Below are 23,224 nucleotides of genomic sequence, written 5' to 3'. Positions count from 1 at the left end.
GGTGCCACAGCAAGGGGTCAGGGTCAGGGCTGTGGATTCATCTTCAGACTTTTGTCTTTTTGTCATATAGGAATCTCAGGCCTAGCTGGCCAGTGCAGAGCAGGCTCTCAAGCGCCCCCAAGTGGTCAGTGTGGGTAGTGCAGTGCCATCCTTGCTGCCCATTCAACACCCAAGGTGGCTCGGGATCCCTGCATGGAGCAAGTCCGCCACACTGTGGCCACAGCGGGGGCGGCTCGCCCCAAGGGAGCACATTGGAGACAGGGTGCTTGAGGTCTGGATGTAGAGATTCTCTCCCACCCCGCTGCCTCCTAGACTCCCTTCCTTCCCTCATCCTGACTTTGGACGTAAGGGATTGCAGGCTCACATTCTCTCGTGCTTCAGTTACAGTGCCTTTGTGGGGGTCAGAGTAGACTCGTCCATTCCAAAAATCTCAGCACCCCAGAGCCTCTGGCAAGCATCTGACAGTGTCCATGCCCACTGTCCTGCTGGCTGCCTGTCAACTGAATTCCTTCCTTTGCACCCACCCTTGGAAAACAGAACAGAATGCAATAATCATAAAATTGGACCCTGTATTCCAGAGGTGGCTTGACCATCCCAGCAATCAGCGACACACGCACCGTCCAGTTATTGTGTTGGTTAATACTACACATGACTATGTTAGGGTTTTAGTAATCACGTCACACAGTTGACTCATATTGAGCTTTCTGTCAACTAAAACCCCCAGGTCTTTTCTCTGTGAACTGTTGTCACGCTGGGTCTGCCCCCCTATCCAGTACTTATGCCATTGATTTTGTTTTAACCTAAGTGCAGGACTCTACATTTATCCCTGTTAAATTTAATCTTGTTGGTTCCAGCCCAGTGTTCCAGCCTGTTGAAATCGTTTTGAATCCTGACTCTTTCATGCAAAGTATTAGCTGCCCCTCCTACCTCCTAGCTCTCACCTGCAAACTTGATGAGCCTCCTGCCTCAGTCAGCTGTCAATAAACATGTCAGACAGGATGCAGGCCTAGACTGAGCCCTAAGGTAATCTTCTGGAGACTTCCTTCCCATTCAGACCGATGTGGATCCATTAATCAGCTCTCGCTGCATCTAGTCCAAGTTTCACGGCCACCTGGCTCGGAGGTATCCACCACATCTACAGACATCACGAGGAACCCGACAGTTGCTTTAGAGATTTCTCTTGCTCGAGGATCACACCTGCCCCCGTTGTGTACCCCAAAGCATTTGTTCAGAGGATTATAGACTAATGTGGTGCCTCTCCTTGGTGACTCTGAGCATCTTTGCTAGTTTATATTCTGAGCTTCAGGATGTGTGTCTGCTATTCCATATTACCACTCTGCGCCTCTGGAGATCTACTTAGAGCTGTGCAGTGGCCTCCCTTGCCTACAAACTAAAAGGTCCTCTATTAGCTGCCCCTTAAGTGGTCACTATCAAACACTTCCAAATCCACTTCCAGTCTCCTAAGCTGCAGCTGTCTGCCTTCTAAACTAGGTAATGCAGTGGGCTGAGGACAGAGATGGAGGAAGAAGAGTCACAAGCCCAGGAAGACCAGGTAGACCAGGAGAGCCTGTTAACTCTCAGGTCAGTCAGGCTACACCGACTAGGCAGGTGGCCAGAAGTCCACTGAGCTGTCAGGTCATAGATGGGAGCAGCACTATCCTAAGCAAGGGAGCATTTCCCACACAAGCTGGAGCAGCCTTAGACCCAGATAAGATGGAAAGACAGCCTAGTTGGAGAATATGAGAGCAGAGAGATGTGCAGGGCTTGTACTCTTCCTGGGCTCTTAGCCTTGGCTAGACAGTATCAGCTGTTAGGAATCCCAGAGAGCTTAAATTCGGGAGTCACCCATTCACTCATGTCTATATAGGGCACACAGGTCACATGAGACAAACCAGGTGTTAAGGTCCTATATGAAGAATGAAGACTGACCGCCCGGAAGGAATACAAATGTGGCGGGAGTGCAAACAGCTGCTACTGAGCTCCAGTCGATTGCTGTCATGTGGGAAACCTGACTTGGTCAGCGTTAGATTTTGCATAGAAGTCAGAAATCTCTTTAGATGGGGAATTTCTAACTTAAATGCTATCAATTTTGAAGACCTTTAAAGCAATTATTGGCCAAACACCTGTGCTCTGGCTAACAGTGGTGCCCCCTCTTGGCTGCCCTGTGCTCTAACAGTGGTGCCCCCTCTTGGCTGCCAGTTGTGTGTCCTTGGGAGGTGGACTGACACATAATAATACACACAATACACATAATAACATAGCTAGAATCCATTCTTGAGAGCTCTCAGGCCATGGGGATGGCTTGTCTGCTCCATAGAAACAACTACTCAGAGGGTAATTCAAGCTCCAGTTCCTTCTGTAAGCGTTTAAATTTAGCTTACGGGTCTCTGAATTGATTTGCTTATAAAACAGGGTATCCCGATTACATTTAAACCCCTTAAGTATGAAAATGGCAAATATTATCTGATGTATTTACTTTCTGTTTTGTTTGAGACAGGTCTTGCTATGGCTCTCAGCAAAGCCTCCCAAATGCCAGGATTAGGGTGGCACATGCCAGCACACCCATCTTTGATTTCTTAAGTACTTCATTCGTCTGACCCAAACTAACTTTTGTAAGGATTTAAGGTAGGTCTTAGTCATTTTAAATGTCTTCAAACTACACAGAAAGAAGTGAGACTTCAGCTTTAAAAAAAAAATCAATTTAAGCACTCAGTACTTTTAAAATGTTGGCATTGCACAGCAAACCTGGGATTTAACTAAAGAGAACATGTGCTAATACACGCACTTAAGCCAGCATTTACAGGTTCAGGCGGCAGGCTGGAGAGTGAGTTCAAAGTACGTCTGGGTTACATATGAGGCCATCTCAAGGAAAAAACAAATCAAAACCAAAATGAACCCCCCAAACCTACAGATTAGTTGAAGCAAACAGTAGTGACACGGGTTTGATCCAATTAAACGTGCTTACCCTTTTGTTCTAAGGCCTCCTCCACCCTGGCTAGATACTTGCCCAGCAAGAATGCAAGGAAATCACCCCATGTATTAGGTCTACTAATTCAGATGCCTGGGACTGCAAAACAGCCAGAAACCTTGGTTAGGCATCGACAGGACTGTTCAGGGACCTAGAAACTCCTACGTGGATATGGAAAGCACTTCCTGGGTCCAGCACAAACCAAAGTTGCTGTTGGCCCATGTGCTGCTCTTCTGCACCCAACCGTACTTGCTCACGAAAGCCTAGAGCCCACCTCAGGTGCTTTGTCGGACATCTTGACTAGGTGGTGCAACTGCTTGGCTCTAAAAATAATCAAACCATCTTCCCCCTTTAATAGTGTCTGCTTTCTACTCTTTCTGGCTGTAGGATCTCTCGCAGTCTTAACCTGGGGTCACAGCTTCTACGTTTCTGCTGACAGTTCTCAGCCCCTCACCCTTAGTTGAGGTCTGTCTTTACCTGGGTTTTCCTTAAAGCACACAGTGGTACCCTCTTTCTTCTCCTCTCAGTCTGCTGTATGCACCCCATCTCCAAGAGGACTAGATGATCAAAGACACCCCACCCCATGTTCAATACTGTAGAGTTCTACACTTCCCTCCTGTGACTCTATTCATACTCCCTTGGGACCACAGATGTCCCCAAAAGAGAAAGGGAACGCAGGCACTGTTCATGCTAAGACACAAACAACCCGCTTGCAGAGGAGCAAAGGAAGCCAACACACACTCAGCACTCAGTGGGCACCAGGCACCAAGCCCACAGCCTCACCTCATTATTTCTAGTAGCCACCTGTTAATGTACTCAACCGAGCTCAGAGATAATAATTTAACAGTAAACGCAAGGCAAAGGCGAAACCAAAATTCAAACCTAGTCTACGCAACTTCAAAAGGCTCTCTGGCATACACTGCTTTCAGTTCTGAAAGAAAACTCCAGCCAGTCACATGTGGCAGAATGGCAGTATTTTGATGGAAATGCTCCCTTGCTGATTTCCAGCCAAAGCCATGACAAACTGTAATCTGAAAACCTCTGAACTTCTGTGGCCCACCTCTCTATAAAAGGTCCCCTAAACCCTCACTCTCAGTAACGACTCAGGAAGGAGCCTTCACAGTGTTCATTTTATGTAAGGCTTTCACACAAGTGTTCCAGCAACTCTGAAAAGCAGTGGAAGTAGTGATTTTAAAGATGAGGGGCGGGGGGGGGGGAGCTGGAGAGATGGCTCAGTGGTTGAGAGCACTGACTGCCCTTCCAAAGGTCCTGAGTTCAATTCCCAGCAACCACATGGTGGCTCACAACCATCTGTAATGGGATCTGATGCCCCCTTCTGGTGTGTCTGAAGAGAATGACAGTGTATTCACATGTATAAAATAAAATCTTTAAAAAGAAAGATGAGGGGCTGGGGCAGAGCAGGCCTAAACAGCCACCTACCCTCTGCTTTAGTCACCACCCCTGACATTTAAGCTCTTCCCACCCAGTAGCTGTGCCCTGCACACACGCCCTCTTGCCCCTTCAACAGGTCTGGGTCTCCATCCCTGATCCCTGAGATCCTGTCCCGGCAGAACCAGCTTTGACCCCAGCCCTGCCTTACGAACTTCCAGTCCCCTCCACCACCTTACAGTTTTCACTTTCCTTCCTTCACCCCGAGTATACCTCTTCTGTGTGAATTCTTTGAGAACTGTACCTGGAGAATCAGGGTGGAGTAAGAAAAGCTCTAGAATCAGCAGATTTTCTTCCTGCACCCACAGAGCACTATAGTTTTCATACTAAAGCACATTTCCCAAGGGCCCACCCTGAGCTGGGTCTGAAGCTCGCCTCACAAACCCTCAATGTTGCAAGCCACCTGTTACTTCACAGACCACACCAGGAAGCTGGGGCCCAGAAAGCTTAACTAAGGTTAGAGTTAGGAAGTGGTTAAGTGGGGATTCAGACTCATGCATGGTGTCCACAGCAGTGTATCATTCAAGTTACTGGGAGTGCAATGGCTATACTGACTATAAAGAACAGTCAGAAGTGAGATTTCAAAGATGGGCAGAAGCAACATCTTCTAGCCTGGGGTGATCTGCCTGCAGACTAGCACGACAGCCTGAGACAACTTTGTGCACCACTGTGGCCCTACTGTGACACCGTGCACACAGCAGTGTCTCCTTCCATCCTCTGCAATTATCTTTATTTCTGAAGAGAAGAAAATCGGTCTCATATATTGACTTCGCAGTTCTGTATTTCTATAGTGTAGAAAATGAATTATGTAAAGTCACTGCCCACAGATGGCCAGGGTGATTAGGTCCTTGATAGAGCTGGAAGTCACTGATGAGGGAGGGAGCCCTGAGCAGGAGTCAGTGCTCACCCCTGTGCCCTGCTCAGGCATTGACTACTGCGAACACCTTAAGACTAGCCACGGGACTTAGCTGGGAAGCTAGATGGAGAAGAGACCCGCCCTGGGAAGGACAGAGCCTGGACCCCTGGAGGCAAAGGAGGATGGCTGAGCTCTCACCACCACCATCCCTCAGCTAAGCCTTTCTTCACCTACCTTGTTTTGTGTAACCATCACACTTGTCATTTCTCCACAGTCATGCCAAATGGCAGACACAGTGTGCACTCATCCTTCTAAACCTCTCCCCTACATGTGCTACATACCATGTACACAGAATAAAAACCTGGCGCATGCGTGGGCAAACACACACGCACCAATTCTGGGTTAATGTACAGAGTTTCCCTAAAGACAGGATTGACCTTAATGACCAAGTGGACAGGTCTTAAGCAAAAAGAATAAACCAATAAATTTGGCTGGTATAATGGGGAAGACAGCCAAGGCCGAGGCCAGAGGTACATAAAAGAGGTGACTGCAGGCGACTCTAACTGCCCCGCTGCCCAGAGGGATGGTTTGGCATAAAGCATCTTCCCCACTGGTGCTGGTGCCAGAGCCTAGAGAGGCTGCACGGCTGTAGAGGAAACCATCGAAGTTTGACGCCGTGAGACAAAGGGAGGTAGCCAGGTGTAGTGCAGAGTCCAGATCAGTGGGATCCCACTGTGGGAGGTGCTGGGAATCCCATGCACCCACGAAAATTTCAGACTGAAGTCTGAGTAACCTGGTTAGTGGCTAGGCTGTACATGAGAACAGTGGGTCACTTCAAATGGTCCAATCCGGTCTACCTGCCCTTCACAACAAATTCGGGCCAGCAACCAGACTGCCATGTTTCTGTGACCAACCAAAGGGTTTTATTCTTTTCGTGTTAGTGCACCTGGTCCTTTCTCTGGCAAACTCTTTTGACTAGGTATAAGAGAGAGCCAGGCAGAGACAAGCCTTCTACTTTTCCTGCAAACCCGAGTAGCTATGTATCTTCCACTATCAGTTCAGGCTGTTATCACTCCATAGAAGGCCTAGCCTACTATGAGTATCCCAGTGGAGTGAGGTGCTTGTCCACATGCATCCTTAACTCCCCTACTGAACTGAGAGCACTCAGTGCAAGGGATTAGCACAGTGCCGAGAACAGAAGCACTTAACAAACTTAACAAGCACTTAAACAAACACCCACCCATTTTCTTCAATTTGAATTCCCTATGCCCTCAAGCAATCTTAACATACTTGTCATTTAAACACTAAATGTTATAAAAGTGAACCAGAGGGGCCTCAGCTGTCATACTCTCTTCCAGGGGAATTTAGGAGTGGTGACAGGTCCTTGTGACAGCCAGGGGAGACCTGTATGGGCAGGGGTAGGTGCTCACGCCTATGCCATGAGAGGCAATAGCTTCTCCAGGTGGAATGAGGAGCTCCCACAGTGGGCCAGTGAGGGGCTCAGACCTGAGAGCATCTCATCAGGGCTGAGCAGGAGCCTAGCTGACTGGGCAGAAGAGGCCTGGGATAGAGAGGATGAGTCACTGGGAATCTTATTCATCACTGAAGCCAAGTTTTAAAAATAAGTCACATACTATAAACCACCACCACAGCCATTTATTAAGTGCTTGCCAGGCACTGTGCTAAAGCTTTACAGACATTATTTCAGTTAATCCAGCAACCCTGAGGTAGATATTTTCAAACCCCCACCCCCACAAGTCATTATAGTAAAGGAAACTGAGACTCAGGTTAAAAGAATCAACCAATGTCAAACCCAGCTGGTAAGTAGCAAGCTAGAAATGTACCAAAGGGACTAGACCCCAGACACATGCTTTTAAACACTAGACTTTTCCCTTGAAAATTAAGGACACATATTCCTTCCCAAAATGAGAACAGATTTTAGGTGAGGAGGGTGGGCAGTTTTAAAATAACTTCTTGAATCAACTGTAGAACTTATTCTCTTGGAGGAATGGAGTCATAGGGGACAAGCTGACCCCTGGGGCCTCTCCTTGGCCTCTACCATCCAGCCTTTCTCACCGGAGGCCTCCACTCTTGACACCAGACTACTCAACATGCTGCTTCCCTTCTAGAAAGCTCAGGAATGTAGGGGTCTGTCAAATTTGGTGACACTGAGCCAAAGACCTGAGAGAAATTAGGAGACATTCAGAAAACATCCCTCATCCCTGAACTGCTGGACCCTAAGGCACGAGGACACACTCAGATGGAAACACAAAGCTCGCTCCTGCCACCCTAGTCTCCCAAGCCTGGCCCCTCTCTGTCTCCTCACTAAGTCCTTCACTCTCCAGGTCCCTCCCCAGTTGTCTCCAAGGCATCACTAATCTCAGCCCCATGGACCTCGAGGACACCAGTTTCTGAGCCTCTGTTCCTCCGGAAACATCCCAAAAGTTTCTGCTCAACTGGGCTCCCTATGTGTCTCTAACTAAACAGAGCTGGCTGGAGGAGGAGGCTGAAGGAGGAGCCGCCAGAGGGAGACAGTGAACCAGCACGGAAAGACAATGGATGGCGGGGGCAGAGCAGGACACAGGGCAACAGAGCTACCTGAGGTCAGAGGTGAAACAGGGACAGGGAGAAGCCCAGTGGAGAGGGATCCTCCAGCCAAGCTGTCCAGCACTTGGAACCAGAGAGCTTCTTTGAGGAGAAGAGCCTTGGTAAAGAAGCCACTGAGAGCCTGGGTAGGAGAAAGCTCAAGGATCCACTTAAGAGATGGGTTAAGAGGACACCAAGAGGAAGAGGAACTGGAAAGGCCTGGGCCTCCAGAACCCTGACTACTTCTACCATCCCCACACCTGCCCATCTAGGTAAAACTGGCAGAGGGTCCCTGCTGGTAGCCCTTGCTAAATTCTGCACCAAGTCTGGTGGATGAACGACAACAGAGGTAGGGACTTACCAAGGACTGAGATAGCACCATCCTTGACAAGTTCACATCAGGAAAGGAGACAGAGGAGCCCCTCCCCCAAGCCTTGAGGGGCCTGGGGTCTAAGGAACACACTAATGGTGAGGACTACTACTTGGTACAGATTAATACTCGTAGGCTTTTGAAGGGACGGGGTGAGTGGTGAGGTAAGTCTCAAACACTGGAAGATCGAAGTTGGATTCTCCACACATCACTGGGTCACTCACTGAGCCAGGAACCTCAATGCTCCCCACAGCGATGGCCCACTGATCCAGAGTAAGTCAATGCTGAGGCCTGAGGATGCGTCTCCTCCTGACAGCCTGTGTGCACTGCTCTTCCTCACAGCCCCTCCTTACACACACCTAGGCTCTGCTACTCTTCACATGGTTTCCTTTCCAACTTCCACTAGTGTCTGGGGTTTGATAAAGATCAGGTTTCTCGCACAAGGTCAAGTGCTGGGAAGTGACAGAACCTTGCCACAGGTGGAGCTCAACAGTGTCGACTACTACAGAAACACTTCCTGTAACTAAGCACAATCACAACTAGCCTACTGCTACTGTCCCAGGGCTTGTACCCACCACTTACTTATCTACGATAACTTCACTGGCTCATGCAGAAAGGTGTCTGTTTGCAAATCCACCTCAAGCTGGGACTGGACTCCTAGTCTATGAAGGCATGCAAACTCTACCCACACTTGTGGGAACCCCAAAAGGGTACTTGGCCCAGAAGATTCTGGGGTCAGAGATAGGGAGTGTCTCCCCATACTGGGCTGGCCCACTAGTAAGGATCCTTCCCTTCTCTGTCTCCTAACAGATTCAGATTAATGATGGCTCATTCCTAATTGTCAAATTTCTTTTCCTTCATCCTGTGTCTAATCACCAGTGACAGAAACCATTACGCAAATGAGAGCAGACGACTTCCCCCAACTGTTCGCGTTGGTAAAAACCTTGTAATTTAGAGCTCTGATTTGTAGGGGAAGCTGGTCTCCCCCAGGCATCCTGGGCATCTGCTCAACTGATGCCCAGAACAGCCCCTCCTCCACCCCATAACTCCAACCCCCCAGCAAATATTTGACTTCACAAAACAGTAGTTTTCACTGTACTGCAGCTATAAACATGAGGGCTTGCAACATGGCTGACCCCTGGACAAGCCCAAATCTCCACCTTCCTTGGCACGTCTGACTCCCATGCTGCTGGCTAGAATGGGCAGACACTGTAGTGACGCTTCCGCTGTTGCAAGTAGAAATGGAGCCTCAATAGCCCTAACCTAGGTGAGATCCTGCAAGTCATCCCCAGGAGGAAGTAGCCCAGCGGAACATGAATCAAGTGACCTAGAGCTACCTCTTGGCATGCAGAGGCGCTGAGGAGAGCTATGGGACTAACACTCAAGAGCACAGAGCACCCCTTTCCCCAGCAGAGTCAGTGCTTACTCTGGTTTCCCTAGAACCCTTCGATTGTGAAGATGCTTTCCACACAGTTTTTCCAGGTCTCTAGCTGGAACCCCCAAGCCTCTCACCCTTCCACACTCTCTTGCCTGAGCCTGCCTGCACACTGCCTGGGGAACAAGGCTTGCTGTGAGGTAGAGAACTAACAGCATTTGGAAGAAATGGAGGAGCAGGGGAGGGGTGGGTTTATAGCCAACAGCACTAGGTTTGATCTTGACTACCACTCTTCATCTACTCTGAGAGGTTTCTTCATCTGTGAAGTAAGCTACTGTGTAGCATTGTGAAGGACAAAGCTAAAAGCAATAGGTACACATCTGATGTCTAAAGATCAGGAACAGTTATTACATCATACCACAATCAGGGCCAATCCTGTGATGGTCCCAAAGCTCACCTTTTCTCTCCTTGCCCCCAGCCACCCTAGGTCAGACCTATGAGAGGCAGAGTATACTGAAGGATCAACCAAGCAGATCCCCATTCCCTGCTACACATCCCTGACACCTCTGGGGGCAGAGCCAGGAACATGGATCTGCTGAGAATGAAAATTTGCCATGGCGGCCAAACTGATACCGCTCTGCCTTGCTCTTTCCCCAGAGATGGAGGCATGAGTTTACTGCAGTCACAGTGCAGTGCCCAGCACTGGCTGTATTTAGAGCTATACTCAAGAAGGCACCAGGTCTGCACACCCACATTGCATCAGAGCCCCCAGAATGGGGTACTAAAGATCCCTCCCCTAAATGCACACAGGGGTGCACAAGCATACACATGTCCACGGGGCACTGTAAGCTGAGTTTCGGGGCTAAGACCCACAGCTTGGACACCGGAGGTCAAATCTACAGGGAAGGGGATTAAAAGGTGACAAAGAAAAGAATAAAATCAGGCTTGTAACTCAGATTTTTAGAGAAAAGGATGTTGGAGAAGGGACTTGAGGTAAGTGGATACAGGGCCACCACTCTGCCAAGCTGCAGGGCCCCATTCCCTCTTAACAGATGTGAATGATGGCTCTGTGTTGTGTAACGTTGAGCTGCCCAGCTATAAGCTGCAGCCCCGAGGAGGGTTCCCATAAATAGCTACCAACAGAAAAGTAAATTCTATCTCCAAGCTCTACCAGTTCTGCTCCAGCTGTCATGCGACACTTTGTTGGGTCTGGCAGAGGCACTGGCTCTAAGAGGCAAGAGGACATTTTCCCTTGCCCTGAGGTGGATGAAAGGTACTGAGTTAGCTGCCTAAGTTTGACCCCATTTCATCTACTCAGCCAGGAAGCTCAGCAGGAGCAGGGGATGTGGCCTGGACAGGGAAAGACATAGGACCTGGAGGCTTGAGCCAGTCAGCTTTAGGTAGGCTGCAGTAAGATCTGACCAGGACAGGATGGCTAAAATCCGAGTTAAAAGCTAAAGGCTAAGTCAGGCAGTCTCTGGGGTTCACACCATACTGTCACACTGGACAATGTAAGCAGGAGAGAACCTTAGTAAGCAAGAAGGATGGCAAGTGTGAACACACATACATATAAGTGTGCAGATGTGTACACACACATGCAGAGGTTCATACCCCTGGAGCCCAAAGAAGTCAGAGCTAGAATCCCTCAGTGCAGTGCAGGACAAGAGCTGGTACTGAAAGAGACCAGCTGCATCTGCCTGTGTTTGGACATATGCCACAATCCTCTGCTTTTAGGTCCCCAAGTTTTCTTCTATGTATGGCTTGAGCGTGTTGTTCTCAACCGGAATCCTATCTAATCCTCTTCCACTAGAAGGCTCCCAAAGATAAGCCCCCTTCTCAGTGTCCCCAATGGGTCCCAGCAGCTATTGCCACCTGGTTTGTAGTCTGACTGTGCTGCAAAAACTGGCAGAAGGCAGACTGATGTGCAGATTCCTCCTGGCACCCCAGCCCAGATGTTGTGGGACACAGGAGCATCTCCCCTCCCAGGCCGAGGCCCTGAGGCTCCAGGAGACAGGAGCTGAGGGCCAGAAGTGACATCCTGACCCAGGAAGAGGGAACAAGGAACAGATACATGCATGTGTGTGTATACACACATGCATATGCACACATGTACACACACACACACACCCTGAGGTTAACAGACTAACACAGACATGATTACAACCAGAAAGCTGGGACTCCACACACTAATTGCAGGACTTCAGGGGGCAATGAGGGAAGGTCCGGGGCTCAAGAGGCAAGGGTGAGAAACCTTTCCAAATAGGAGTGGAGTCAACTACCCTGCCTCGCCTCAGACACCTGCCTCCAGGGCCATGGCAAGAGTCCAGTCCATTAAGTGCAGCGTGCAATACTAGTGCTTGGAGTGTCCCGTCCTCATCGCAGAAGCATGTGGACAGGATAGCAGTCACCTGGCGGGAGGCCTTGACCTCTGGTAGGTTAGTTGTAGCGGCCTTTAATCATGGTGTTCAACAAAGGCCCCACCTGTAAAGAGATAAGAGAAGCCAGTCAGAACTGCCTATCTCCTAATAGGCGTAAGACTGGGTGTGCCTGGAGACAGGCGATAATCAGCTAGGGGCGGGGACAAGTGATCTTCACATCGTGTTAAGTTTTCTAATCAACTTTCCTGAATGTCAACTTAGTATTCTAGGGCAAAGACCCTTTGGAGGCTCAGTTTATTTTTCCTCCCCTTTTATAATATGTGTATCTACAAGCAGCTCCCATCGGACAGAAAATGGTCTGAGGAGCCAATATCCCCAAACGAACCTGAAAGTGTGTCTGTAGGGTTCTCCAGTGCCTAAAGAACTTCAAATGCTTCTCCCTCCGCCCTCAACAAGAGAGCACCTGCCTGAGTACCGGTGCTCTCAACCCCACGGCACCTCTGATGCGGAGGCTAACCATAGGAAGGAGGCAAGGCCAGCGAAATGCACACCTCCTCCCTTCACCCAGTGGACCAGTAATGTACCTGGGTAAGAAGCAGGACTCAAAACTACCTAAGAGCAGCCTTGGCCCAGCTGGGAGAGCACAAGGAGACGCCTTATTACACACTTTCCACAAGAAGTCACTAAGGGTCCCCAGATGGCAAATACGCCCCAAGGCAGACATTACTACTAGCATGGAACAGATTATAGTGGATCTGCCAGTCAAGCCCCACTCTCAGTTCCTAAATAGACGAATCAACTCTATGGAGAAGACAGCAGCTACTGAAACAGAGGAGCTGAAGAGAGTACCATCAGGCCTTACCTCTTGTGGGTCCCCCAAGGCCTCTCCGAGCATCTTCTCAATGTTTCTCATGACGGCTACTTTCTGATGAGCTTTGAGAGGATATTCAATTCTCTTAGGGGTGGGAGCCCCCTACAAAGGAAGTGAGAGCCCAGGAACTACCTTTAACCAGCCTGCAGCATCACCTCTCTAGTCCCAGCCTCCCCACTAAAAACAAGAACAGTTCGATTTTATTCTTCTCCATCTCCCTACAAATCACTTCCGGGGACAATCAACAATCCCAGCCCAGCCCAAACCACTTACACTCCTAGGGCTCCTTCACCCCAGCCCCAGTTCCATATGGGGACACGCACACACGCATGCACGCACACATACACACAATTTATGTCTCTCTCTCTCTCTCTCTGTGTATATATATATCAATAACAACAACAAAACCCCACTAATATTCACCTTATACCAGAAGTTCACAGTGATGGTAATTCCCCCATTTAGTAACGACTCTATGTGATGCCACCTATTAAAAAGAAAAAAAAAAGGGGGGGGGGGTCCGGTTTACTTTCCAGAGACAAAGATGAAAACCTCATGTAGTCCGGTTAAAGGGAAAGCGTGAAGGCAGTGCCTTATGCTCGCACTGTGAAGTACACAGTGGGCTGGGGGCCGCTGCGTTCGGTCTCCGAATAAATAGTGAATGGGTGGTAACGGGACTACAGATCTCCTGGGATTTGGGGAAATGTCCTCCTTAAGAGAGAGCTGTCCTCTATGCTCAGTGTGCTCAGTCTGGACATGCCAATCTTCCTGCAGATAGATAGTCCTGCCACAACTGAGAAGGGACTCAGATCAAGCTCTCTGGAAACAGGGAATGAAGGATTTCAAGAGGCCCCACCCCTAGTCTCCTCACCAGTACATTGGGATGTAAAGAACGTCACCAGGGCCAACCACTGTTTCATAGCCAACCACATTTCGGAAGTTGGGGAAGCGCTCATAGTCAGGATTGTCAAAGTCCACCTAAGGGTCAAGAAAGAAAGAAAAAAGTCAATCCAGTGATTGCTATGGCGACTTTAAACAAAAGACAATTTCAGAGTCTGTACGCAGAGGCTACTACAATGGATATTAACTGACCCTCAGAGAACAACTTAAGGGAGGCCATGCTCATATGCTCCACTATGAAGAATTCTAGACTCAGTGCTCCTGAGCTCTGAACAACTCCTTAAAAGCCATCACCCAAACCTTTTCTCCCAAACAAATTCTCACCAGAAGACTGCTACATGGATTAGCAAGGCATCTTCCCCTCAAGAGGATGTCATGAGCTGGAGAGACGGCTCAGTGGTTAAGAGTACCTGCTGTCCAGGAGGACCCAGGTTTGGTTCCCACACCTACATGGTGGCTTGCAACCCTCTGTAACTCTAGTTCCAGGGGATCCAACATTCTTTTTTGACCTCCACAGGCACCAGGCATATATATGGTACTAATACATAGATGCAGGCAAAACACTTATACACAGAAAATATTTTATTTACCTATCTCCCCATCAAAAAGAAGCTTACACAATAAAAGAGAACAGTTGTTAAAAGTTGGTGGGCATTCGTAATTGATGAAACTGAGGCAAAAAACAAACAAACCAAAACCAAACTAAGGAACTTAAGTCTTCCAACATTAATGATGGGGTTTGTCCCCCAACAATTAGTTCTGTTTATACTTACAAATATCTGGGGGATCACCACAGGAGCCTGGAACATGTGGGCTACACTTTGAACTTCTTCTCTGGGCTTGTTTGTAGGACAAGACCAGAGGTAAAGCAGACCTGACACACCTCCAAAAAAAGGAAGGGTCAAGATATTCCAGCCTCTGATCTCAAAGGCATTCCTAGAACCCGGAGTTCTGCACCCTCTTCAGACCACATAAGCTCACCTGGCTCTGCCTGTCACAGGGGTGATGGACAGGGTACGGGTAGAGGCACTCGAACTGATCCGGAGGAAATAAGATGCATCTCTTATGGCCTTTTATCTGGGCAAAAAAGTTCTGTTGCTCATCATAGTGAGCAGGTGTCACATTCCCTGCAAAAAAACCAAAAAAGACACTTTCCTAGCTGAGGTAGTGGCTCCCACTGCCCAGGTGAAGTGCAGATCCAGCCTTGTGCTGCTAGCTGTCCTCGCGTTAAGTGTTAGCTTGTAGTCAACATGAGCAATGAACTCAGACAACCATCACTGGGCAAAGGCTGTCATCAGCTAGGGAATTATGCTCAATGGCGGCTGATGCCTTGTAGGCAGCAGGAGCTCATGAAGTAAGTCTGACAGGAAGAGTGTGAGCTTGTTGCCTGACTATGGCAAGAATCTAAGGGCAGCAAAACAATGAGAGACGACTGACAGGACTGGTCCTGATGGCGCACATTCTCCTCTGAGGAGTTCTTCTGGAGCCAGACTTGCAGCTGCTGCTCTCACCTCAGCACACCTGTGGGATATAGCGTCGCTCAGAGCTACACTGGGCTGCTGATTCTCAAGGAGAGAAAGATTATTAAAATACTGGAGAGGGCTGCAGAATTTAAGAGACATTGTTTAGAATATCACCTTGGCCAGGTCTTATAATGCAGGGCTGTGACTCCAGCTACTTAAGAGCCTGAAGCAAGAGGGTCATAATTTCAAGGCCAGCACGGACAACTTATCGAGACCCTGATTTAACATGAAAATGTTTTTAAAACAGCTGGGACAACTAAATGGTACAGCAGTTGCCAGCATGCACAAGGACCTATGACAATCCCCAGTATCACAAGTTTAAAAATGTGTACACACACACACTCACACACACACACACACACACACACACACACATTGCTACCTTGAATTAGTTCTGCCCTAATGCACACTCCATCTACTCCTGTATAACTAAGGTCACAGCTCCACCTTCTGTACAATCTGAGCCTGGAGAACTTGGTGTACACAGCTGTAGTCCTAGCACTAGGGAGGCTGGGCAGAAGCACTGTATGCCTGTGAGGCTACCACAAGCTACACAGTATGTTTATAGCCAGCCAGGAATATATAGTGAGAGCCTGTCACAAACTACACACCTAGTGTGCCAAACTGCTGCCTTCCTAATGTGGACAGTCCCAAGTGCATCCTCAAGTGCCCTCACACCTCTCCCAAAGGTACCGCCTTCCCAGCACCCGGCCACGGCAAAGGAAAGCTAGGGATTAGCCCAGAGTCAGGCAAAGCAGGACTGGTTTTTTTTCTAAAATGCTGAAGTTGGTTTTAAAGGGGCAGGTGAGTGTCAATTTATAAACTGCACTGTGCAAAACCTCTTTAATCAGAGGAAATACCAGTCAAAGGAGAAGAGACTAAGGGGCTCCGTCAGGTCAATGACAGCATTCTGTTTCTTTGTTCACCAAGTTTACGCAGCAATCAGTACACAGCTGTTGATGGTCTAGCGCTGGGCTGTGCTGGACACCAAAAGATAACAGCCCTGCCCTGTAAACAGTGTTCCTTCTCCTGAGCAGCACTTGAACATTTCTTTCTACTCAAAACAAAAAACAAAGGGCTAGAGAGGGGGCTCAGCAGTTTGGAGCACTTGTTACTTTTGCAAAAGACCAGGGTTTGATTCCTAGCATCCATATAATGGCTTACAACCACCCTAACTCCAGTTCAAGGGGATCCATTGCCCCCTTCTTATATCTACCTGCACCAGGTACACAGAAAGTGCATACACACACATACATGCACACAAACCGTTCATTTCCATGATATACATAAGATTAAAAATTTAAAAACCACTAAAAAACCAGAATATTTACATATTTACTGTGTATATATAGAAAGTCCCAGCAAGAAGCACAAACAAGTTTGCCCTGAAGCATCTCTAGAGAGAAGAACTGAGACGCTGGGAGTAAGGGGAGAAGACTGATGGCTAATACCTATTTATATCCTTTCAATTTTGATCTCCATAAACATGTATTCAAGAGGTAAGGTTTCACCATACTAGAAAAATAGTTTCTGCTAGGCATGGTGGTACACGCCTTTCTTTTCTCCCAGCACTCAGGTGGATCTCAGTGAAGTCAAGGCCACCCTGGTCTGCATACTGAGTTTCAGGCTAGCCAGAGCTACACAGTGAGAGCCTGTCTTTTAGAACTGTTTCCATTTGCACAGGGTAAACCCCTCAACATCCTGCAATGAATGGAACACAGCAGCAGTCCCCGGGGCTCCCTAGCTCAGCATCCAATGAATCACAGCACAGCTGAGAAAGGACAAGAACAGCCTCAAGACTGCACGGCACTGTCTAAATGACTTAAAATACACATTAGCTCACCCAATTTTGAGAGCTACTTATAAAATGCTATCTTGTTCCTTTTGCAGATGAGGACGCTGGTTCATAGGCAAGGGGCTAATAAGTAGTGGAGACAGAATTAGAAATCAGGTTTGTGGGCTGGAGAGATGGCTCAGTGGTAAAGAGCACTGGCTACTTTCCCAGAGGTCCTGAGTTCAATTCCCAGCAACCACATGGTGGCTCACAACCATCTGTAATGGGATCTGATGCTCTCTTCTGGTGTGTCTGAAGACAGCTACAGTGTACTCAATTACACTAAATAAATAAATCTCAAAAAAAAAAAAAATTGTCTGGGTGTAATGGCACGTCTTTTTTTTTTTTTTTTAAAAAAAAAAACCCATTTGCATGATGCAAAGCCATGGTTCTGGAAGCATTTCTTACCTTCCATGCCGATGAGCAACAGGTTAGAGGTCAGCTGCCCCCAGCCACGTTTCCCCTGTTGTTTATTAATCCAGTTCCAGTTAAAACCCAAGAAGTCCATGACAATCTTTCTACCCACGGTGTCATTGAGTGTTTGCTGCAGATACAACCTACATTCCCCAAGAAAAAAGTTCCGTCAGTACATGTGACCGGTCCCTGGTAGCACCTCTGTGTGGAAACTCAAGGCTGTTGTTAGCATCTCCAACAGAACGGCTGTAGTCATGCAGTAGTTGAACAGCAGTCACAGAGCTAAATTCTTTGTCCTTGTCTGAGCTCTGCTCCACGACAGCTCTTCAAAGATGCGATTCTCAACCCTGTGCACCAATCACAGTACAGACTACCTAGGAACTCAGGTTTCGTATAAAGGCCAGCGCACATGGAAATTTCACACAATTTATTCCCTGGAAACCTATCTACAAAGTCTATGATAAATCTGACTTCCTTCAGACTCTCAAGACCTGACACAACTCCTGCAGCCCTGGATGACCACTGTGGCTGATTCTAACAGCTGCCCTTCTTTGTGGGAGAACTTGGCTTAACCAATAAAATGTTACAGAGGGACTCATGTTGCTTTCAAGTATGATTTTAGCAAACAGTCCACACTATTCTGTTTTTTTCCTTTTCCTACATCCAACTGCAAAATTCCAGATTGTAACTACTGGGACAATTTGTGTCAGGGAATCAACAAGATGATGTGACCCAGGACAAACATGTGAAAATAAGGGGCTTCACTGCCTTAATCCTAACAGTGATAGCAGCACTAATTAGAAATCTCAGTAACTTGGAAAAACTAGCTACAAGGAACCTCCTAGGCTCTCTCATGGTAAGAAAGGCTGGCCCTGAATTCCCGATTCTTCTGTTTCCACCCTCCTGAGTGCTACAATTACACACATATACCACCTTGTCTGGTATAACATTATTTACCAAAAAAAAGGGAAAAAAGGTAAGCCATTAATCTAAACCATATTCCTATTAGAACTGAGTTATAAAAGCTCAAAATGTCTCTCAGTATGCATGTGGAGGTCATGGGACAACTTGTGAGAGCTGGTTCTCTTCTTCCGCCATGGTGGTCTTGGGGATTAACTCAGCTGTCAGGCCTGGCACTTAGCATGTTTACCCACTGAACCATCTCGTTGGCCCAGACATTTAAAATCTATTCATTTAGTTACATTCTCATGATAAGAAGCCAGAAAGAGAATCAAGATAGGAAACTACATAGTACTCCAGAAACGGACACCAAATGTGGGACAGTCATTTACTATGAAGCACTTGGTGAAAGCAATTCTCTGGGAGACAATGTTATAATGTGGGGCTGACTGCTATCTGCAACCTATATAAGTGGGCTGTCCTCAGACATGGAGATAAAAACAAAGAGGAAGAAAGGATCACTCTTCCAAATGATTCATGACCACTGGAACAAAACAGTGTATCAAGCAATGTGCTCTAATCTTCCCAAAGCTAGAGGACTCTGATATCCCTTAACCCAAATCCTGACGGACTACTCAACTTTTCAGCATGAACTGTCACTATCCAAGGCAGTATTTGAGAATCAAGACTGCAAACTTTTCAATTTCAGGGCTAAATCCAACTAGCAATTATCGTCTTATTCATGCGTGTGTGTTTTAAATGGCAAGCACGTGTTTGTGTGTGTTATGTGTGTGTATGTGTGTATGTGTAGTGTATGTGTGTGGTATGTTTGTGTATGTGTGTGTGTGTGATGTGTGTGTGTCTGTGTTGTAAATGTCAAATGGATTGCAGAGAAGGCTCATCAGGTAAGAGCTCCATTAGGAGAGTGGTGTTCAGTTCCCAGGACCCACAACTATCTAACTCCTTTGCAGAGGATGGAATGCCTTCTGCCCTCTACAGGCACCAAATAATTAAATACACATGGTGTGCAAAACGCACAGGCAAACACCCATGCTTGCCTTTGATCCTAGCACTCAAGGCAGAGACAGGTGGATCTTAGTGAGTTTGAGGCCAGCCTGGCCTATGTGGCAAGTTCCAGGTCAGTCAGAGCTCCAGAGTGAGTCCCTGCCTCACCCCCCAAAACAAACCAAAACCCAAAACCCAGAACAAAACAGTAACAACAAGAAACAAACACTGTGTACATAACACACATTTCCCCCGAGAAGTCAAAATACTTTAAGAAAGTTCACTTTGAGCTTGAAATTTTAGAACCCTGGGATAGACCCTTCCATCAGAAACACAATGACTTCTAATTCTGAAGGATGTATGCCTTCAGCCTTACTATACGTCCCACCCAGGCATTGTCAAGCCTTTCTTTCATCTAATTGCCCCTGCAAGGCAACTGTCACTCTCAAATCCTACAACAGGAAATTCGATTCACAGTTCAAGGCTAATGCTATTCTTATCCGCCAAGCTAGAAAGAACCATCAAGAACTCATAGCCCTTACAGAAGAGCGGAGTAGAATATTCATTCATGGAACCTAGAGGCTGGAGATGCCAGTCTCTTCTTACCCAATTCCACCACACCTTTAAACAATTACAGGAAAGTGGATGCCCTAGTTCTACCGACTGGGCAACTTACCGCTCTTCTCCCCCGCGCTGCTGTATAGCTTGTAGTTTCTCAACGAACTCATGAAATTTAATTTCCTCCCTGTTGGACCTTGGCTTAAAGTTCTGGAAATTGGCCATCTTCTTCTCATCATAGTATAAGAACTTATGGGTGCTGGCACTGTACACAGAGAAATCTCCGTTGCCAATATTCTCTTGCAGGTATTCGAGGTCCCACTTCAGAGCAGGATACACAAGGTTTGTGTCGGTCAGCACCACGGGCTCCTAAGCAAAAACATTTTTAAAAAAATCAACCAAGTAATTCCAAGGAGCTAATGCGTTCTTTTCGACGGTATTTGCACTTGTCAAATTCACAACAGTTTCCCCTGTCAAGCACTCCTGACTTACCATCTCTCTTTCCCGCCTCACAAGTCTCTGTCCACAATCCGGTCAGTTTCCCACCTCTCCCCTTAACTGAGTCCCTTCCTCCACCCCTTCAGCAGCAGCCCCGCCCCCCACCTCATTTTCGATGAGCTCTTCCGCCCGAGGGTCGCTCTGGCTCAAACGTGGGATGGGCCTGGTCGGAAAGCTGTAACTTCGTAGTTGGGACTCATCCCAGGCCGGACCCGGAGCTTCAGCTTCTTCCCGGGCCTCTCCAGAGGCAGAGGCCGCAACCTCGGCTGCCGTCGCCGCCATCTCTACTCTAGGGACGGCCCCACCGGAAGTGGGAGCTCCGCCCTTTCCGGAGCAACCACAACGAACACCATAGAGATGAACTGCAAGAGAAACCGGTCCAGGCCCTTTAAGAAGTTGGAGAGGTGAGGGGGATGTAGGTTGAAGGTGCGCCACCTGACGGTAACCTGCAGCACTACATCTTAGGCTTCATGGTAGCCGACCCGCTCAGTCCCTTAGAAAAAGGACAAAGTCCACAAAATAGCGCTGCCTCCTATGTTCAAGCCCACAGAGGCAAAGACAGAGGCAAGTGTAATTAAGCTTTAAACTTTACTCTCATGGGTGGGGAGAGAAGCCAACGCTTAGATCCACTTAAGGAATCACTAGAAAAATCAATTAGCACATAGATCTTGGGTAAAGCTGTCCTGAAGGCTTAGAGAGATGATAAATGGCAAACGGAATTCATTCAGAATCTAGAGAAGATCAAGGGCTTATAGTTCTAACTACTCCAGAGGCTGAAGCAGGAAGACCACCAGTCTAGAAGCCCTTTCAAAAAAAAAAAAAAAGTAAAATAAATTCCAGAAGTCCTAGTCAGGGTTTCTATTCCTGCACAAACATCACGACCAAGGAGCAAGTCGGAGAGGAAAGGGTTTATTCAGCTTACACTTCCACGTTGCTGTTCATCACCAAAGGAAATCAGGACTAGAACTCAAGCAGGTCAGGAAGCAGGAGCTAATGTAGAGGCCATGGAGGGATGTTACTTACTGGCTTTCTTCCCTTGGCTTGCTCAGCTTGCTCTGTTACAGAACCCAAGATCACCAGCCCAGGGATGGCACCACCCACAGTGGGCTGGGTCCTCCCCCCTTGATATCTGGTTGAGAAAATGTCTTACAGCTGGGTCTCATGGAGGCATTTCCTCAAGGGAGGCTCCTTTCTCTGTGATAACTTCAGCTTGTGTCAAGTTAACACACAAAACCAGCTAGTACACCAGAAAATAATCCTCTTTGTTTAGTATTATTTGATTTTTCTGCATATGTCACTCTTTTTCTTACTTAAATCTTTTTTCTTTCATTGGATGTTTTCTTTATTTACATTTCAAATGTTATCCCCTTTCCAGGTTTCCCCGCCAGAACTTCCCCATCCCATTCCCCTACCCCCTGCCTCCATGAGGGTGCTTCCCCACCCACCCACCTCCCCGCCCTGGCATTCCCCTACACTGGGGCATCAAACCTTCACAGGAACAAGGGCCTCTCATTAAGAATTTTTTAATCCCATAAAGAAATCCTGAAACAGTATGAATTTATTGATCAATTCTACCAAACACTTAAAACAGAATTTCTAACAATCTTCAGAAACGGAGGAGAAGGGAAGACTTCCAAATTCATTCTATGAGGCCAGCATTACCCAGATATCAAAACGAGAAAACGACAGGGAAAGCAGATTAATATCCTTTATGAATAGACATACAAAAGTCCCTAGCAAAACAAATCTAGCACCATACAAAAAGGTTTACACACCATAGCTAAATAGATTTACTTTTGAAAGGCCTGGGGGTGGGCTATCCTAGAACTTGCTCTGTAGACCAGGCTGTTCTTGAACTGACAGAGTACTGCCTGCTTCTGCCTCCTGAGTGCTGGGATTAAAGGCATGAGCCACCACCGCCCAGCTTTTCAAGAGTACAGTCTTTTAACAGGCTTTAACACAACACTTTCCATGATAAAAGCAGAGTGCCAAGGCACATCATGGAGACAGTAAAAAGAAGGAATGGTGATATATCCCAGTTGGTAGAGTGCTTGCTTGCATGCACAAAGTCCTGGGTTTGCTGCCAAGCACCATACAAACCAGCCATGGTAGTTAGTGCGTGTCTGAAACTTCAGGGCTTGGGAGGTAGACACAGGAAAAGGTAGGTTGGAGGTCAACCTGAGTTATACAAGTCTAAGGACAGTCTGGAGACTCTGTCTTAACAAGAGGAAGGAAGAAAGGGAGGGAGAGAGGGAGGGAGGGAAGGAGGGAGGGAGGGAGGGAAGGAAGGAAGCAGAGTGTGCTTAGGGGGAATGTTTACAGATCATATATCTAATATAGAAACTGTATCCAGAGTTCCAACAACAATCAACAATAAAAAATAAAACTCAGTTAAGAATGAACAAAAGACTTGAACAGGTACTTCTCCAGAGAAGAGCTATCATGGCCAAAACACATATGAAAAGATGCTCAGGGGAGAAGAGGCCAATTTGTTACATAAGAAGGAACTGTCTGAAAGGTCGTAGAATTTCTGTTCTTAGGAAATAAAAGAATCATTTGTGCAAACACGGCTTGTTTAACAAGGTGCATATAAAGGAAATCCAATTCTTGGAGGAGAGCAGAAAGGGGATTCCCAGCTAGGGGTGGTGGCCCAGGCCAAAATTCTCAAGCACATCAGAAGTTTAGGCAGGAGCAGAATGAGTTTGAGGTTAGCCTTAGGCACATGGTGAGTGGTGAGAT

General features: G+C 47.5%; 1 protein-coding gene across 1 annotated transcript; it reads right to left on the bottom strand.

Moving 5' to 3' along the window:
• Window positions 1-6,907: 6,907 nt before the first annotated feature.
• Window positions 6,908-20,780, bottom strand: Hif1an (hypoxia inducible factor 1 subunit alpha inhibitor). The gene is made up of 8 exons (XM_032892048.1): window positions 20,591-20,780; window positions 20,106-20,356; window positions 17,519-17,667; window positions 14,735-14,880; window positions 13,725-13,831; window positions 13,277-13,340; window positions 12,845-12,955; window positions 6,908-12,085 (listed from the first exon to the last, which is right to left on the bottom strand). Exons 1-8 carry the CDS (start codon window positions 20,765-20,767, stop codon window positions 12,041-12,043), a joined length of 1,050 nt encoding a protein of 349 aa, XP_032747939.1. The 5' UTR covers window positions 20,768-20,780; the 3' UTR covers window positions 6,908-12,040.
• Window positions 20,781-23,224: the final 2,444 nt, after the last annotated feature.

Source organism: Rattus rattus, chromosome 2 (assembly GCF_011064425.1).
Source record: "Rattus rattus isolate New Zealand chromosome 2, Rrattus_CSIRO_v1, whole genome shotgun sequence".
Lineage (NCBI taxonomy): Eukaryota > Metazoa > Chordata > Mammalia > Rodentia > Muridae > Rattus > Rattus rattus.
Note: the sequence above shows the minus strand (reverse complement) of the source record. Positions and strands in the feature narration are given on the sequence as shown.

Bases quoted from the DNA above. Each gene is read 5' to 3' on its own strand.
- Hif1an (XM_032892048.1), bottom strand. From the start codon at position 20,767: ATGGCGGCGACGGCAGCCGAGGTTGCGGCCTCTGCCTCTGGAGAGGCC. The intron at 17,668-20,105 runs GTAAGTTGCCCA...TGGGGAATGTAG, and splicing joins CAGCGCGGGGGAGAAGAGCG to GTTGTATCTGCAGCAAACAC. The intron at 12,956-13,276 runs GTGAATATTAGT...CTTCCTTTGTAG, and splicing joins CTGTGAACTTCTGGTATAAG to GGGGCTCCCACCCCTAAGAG.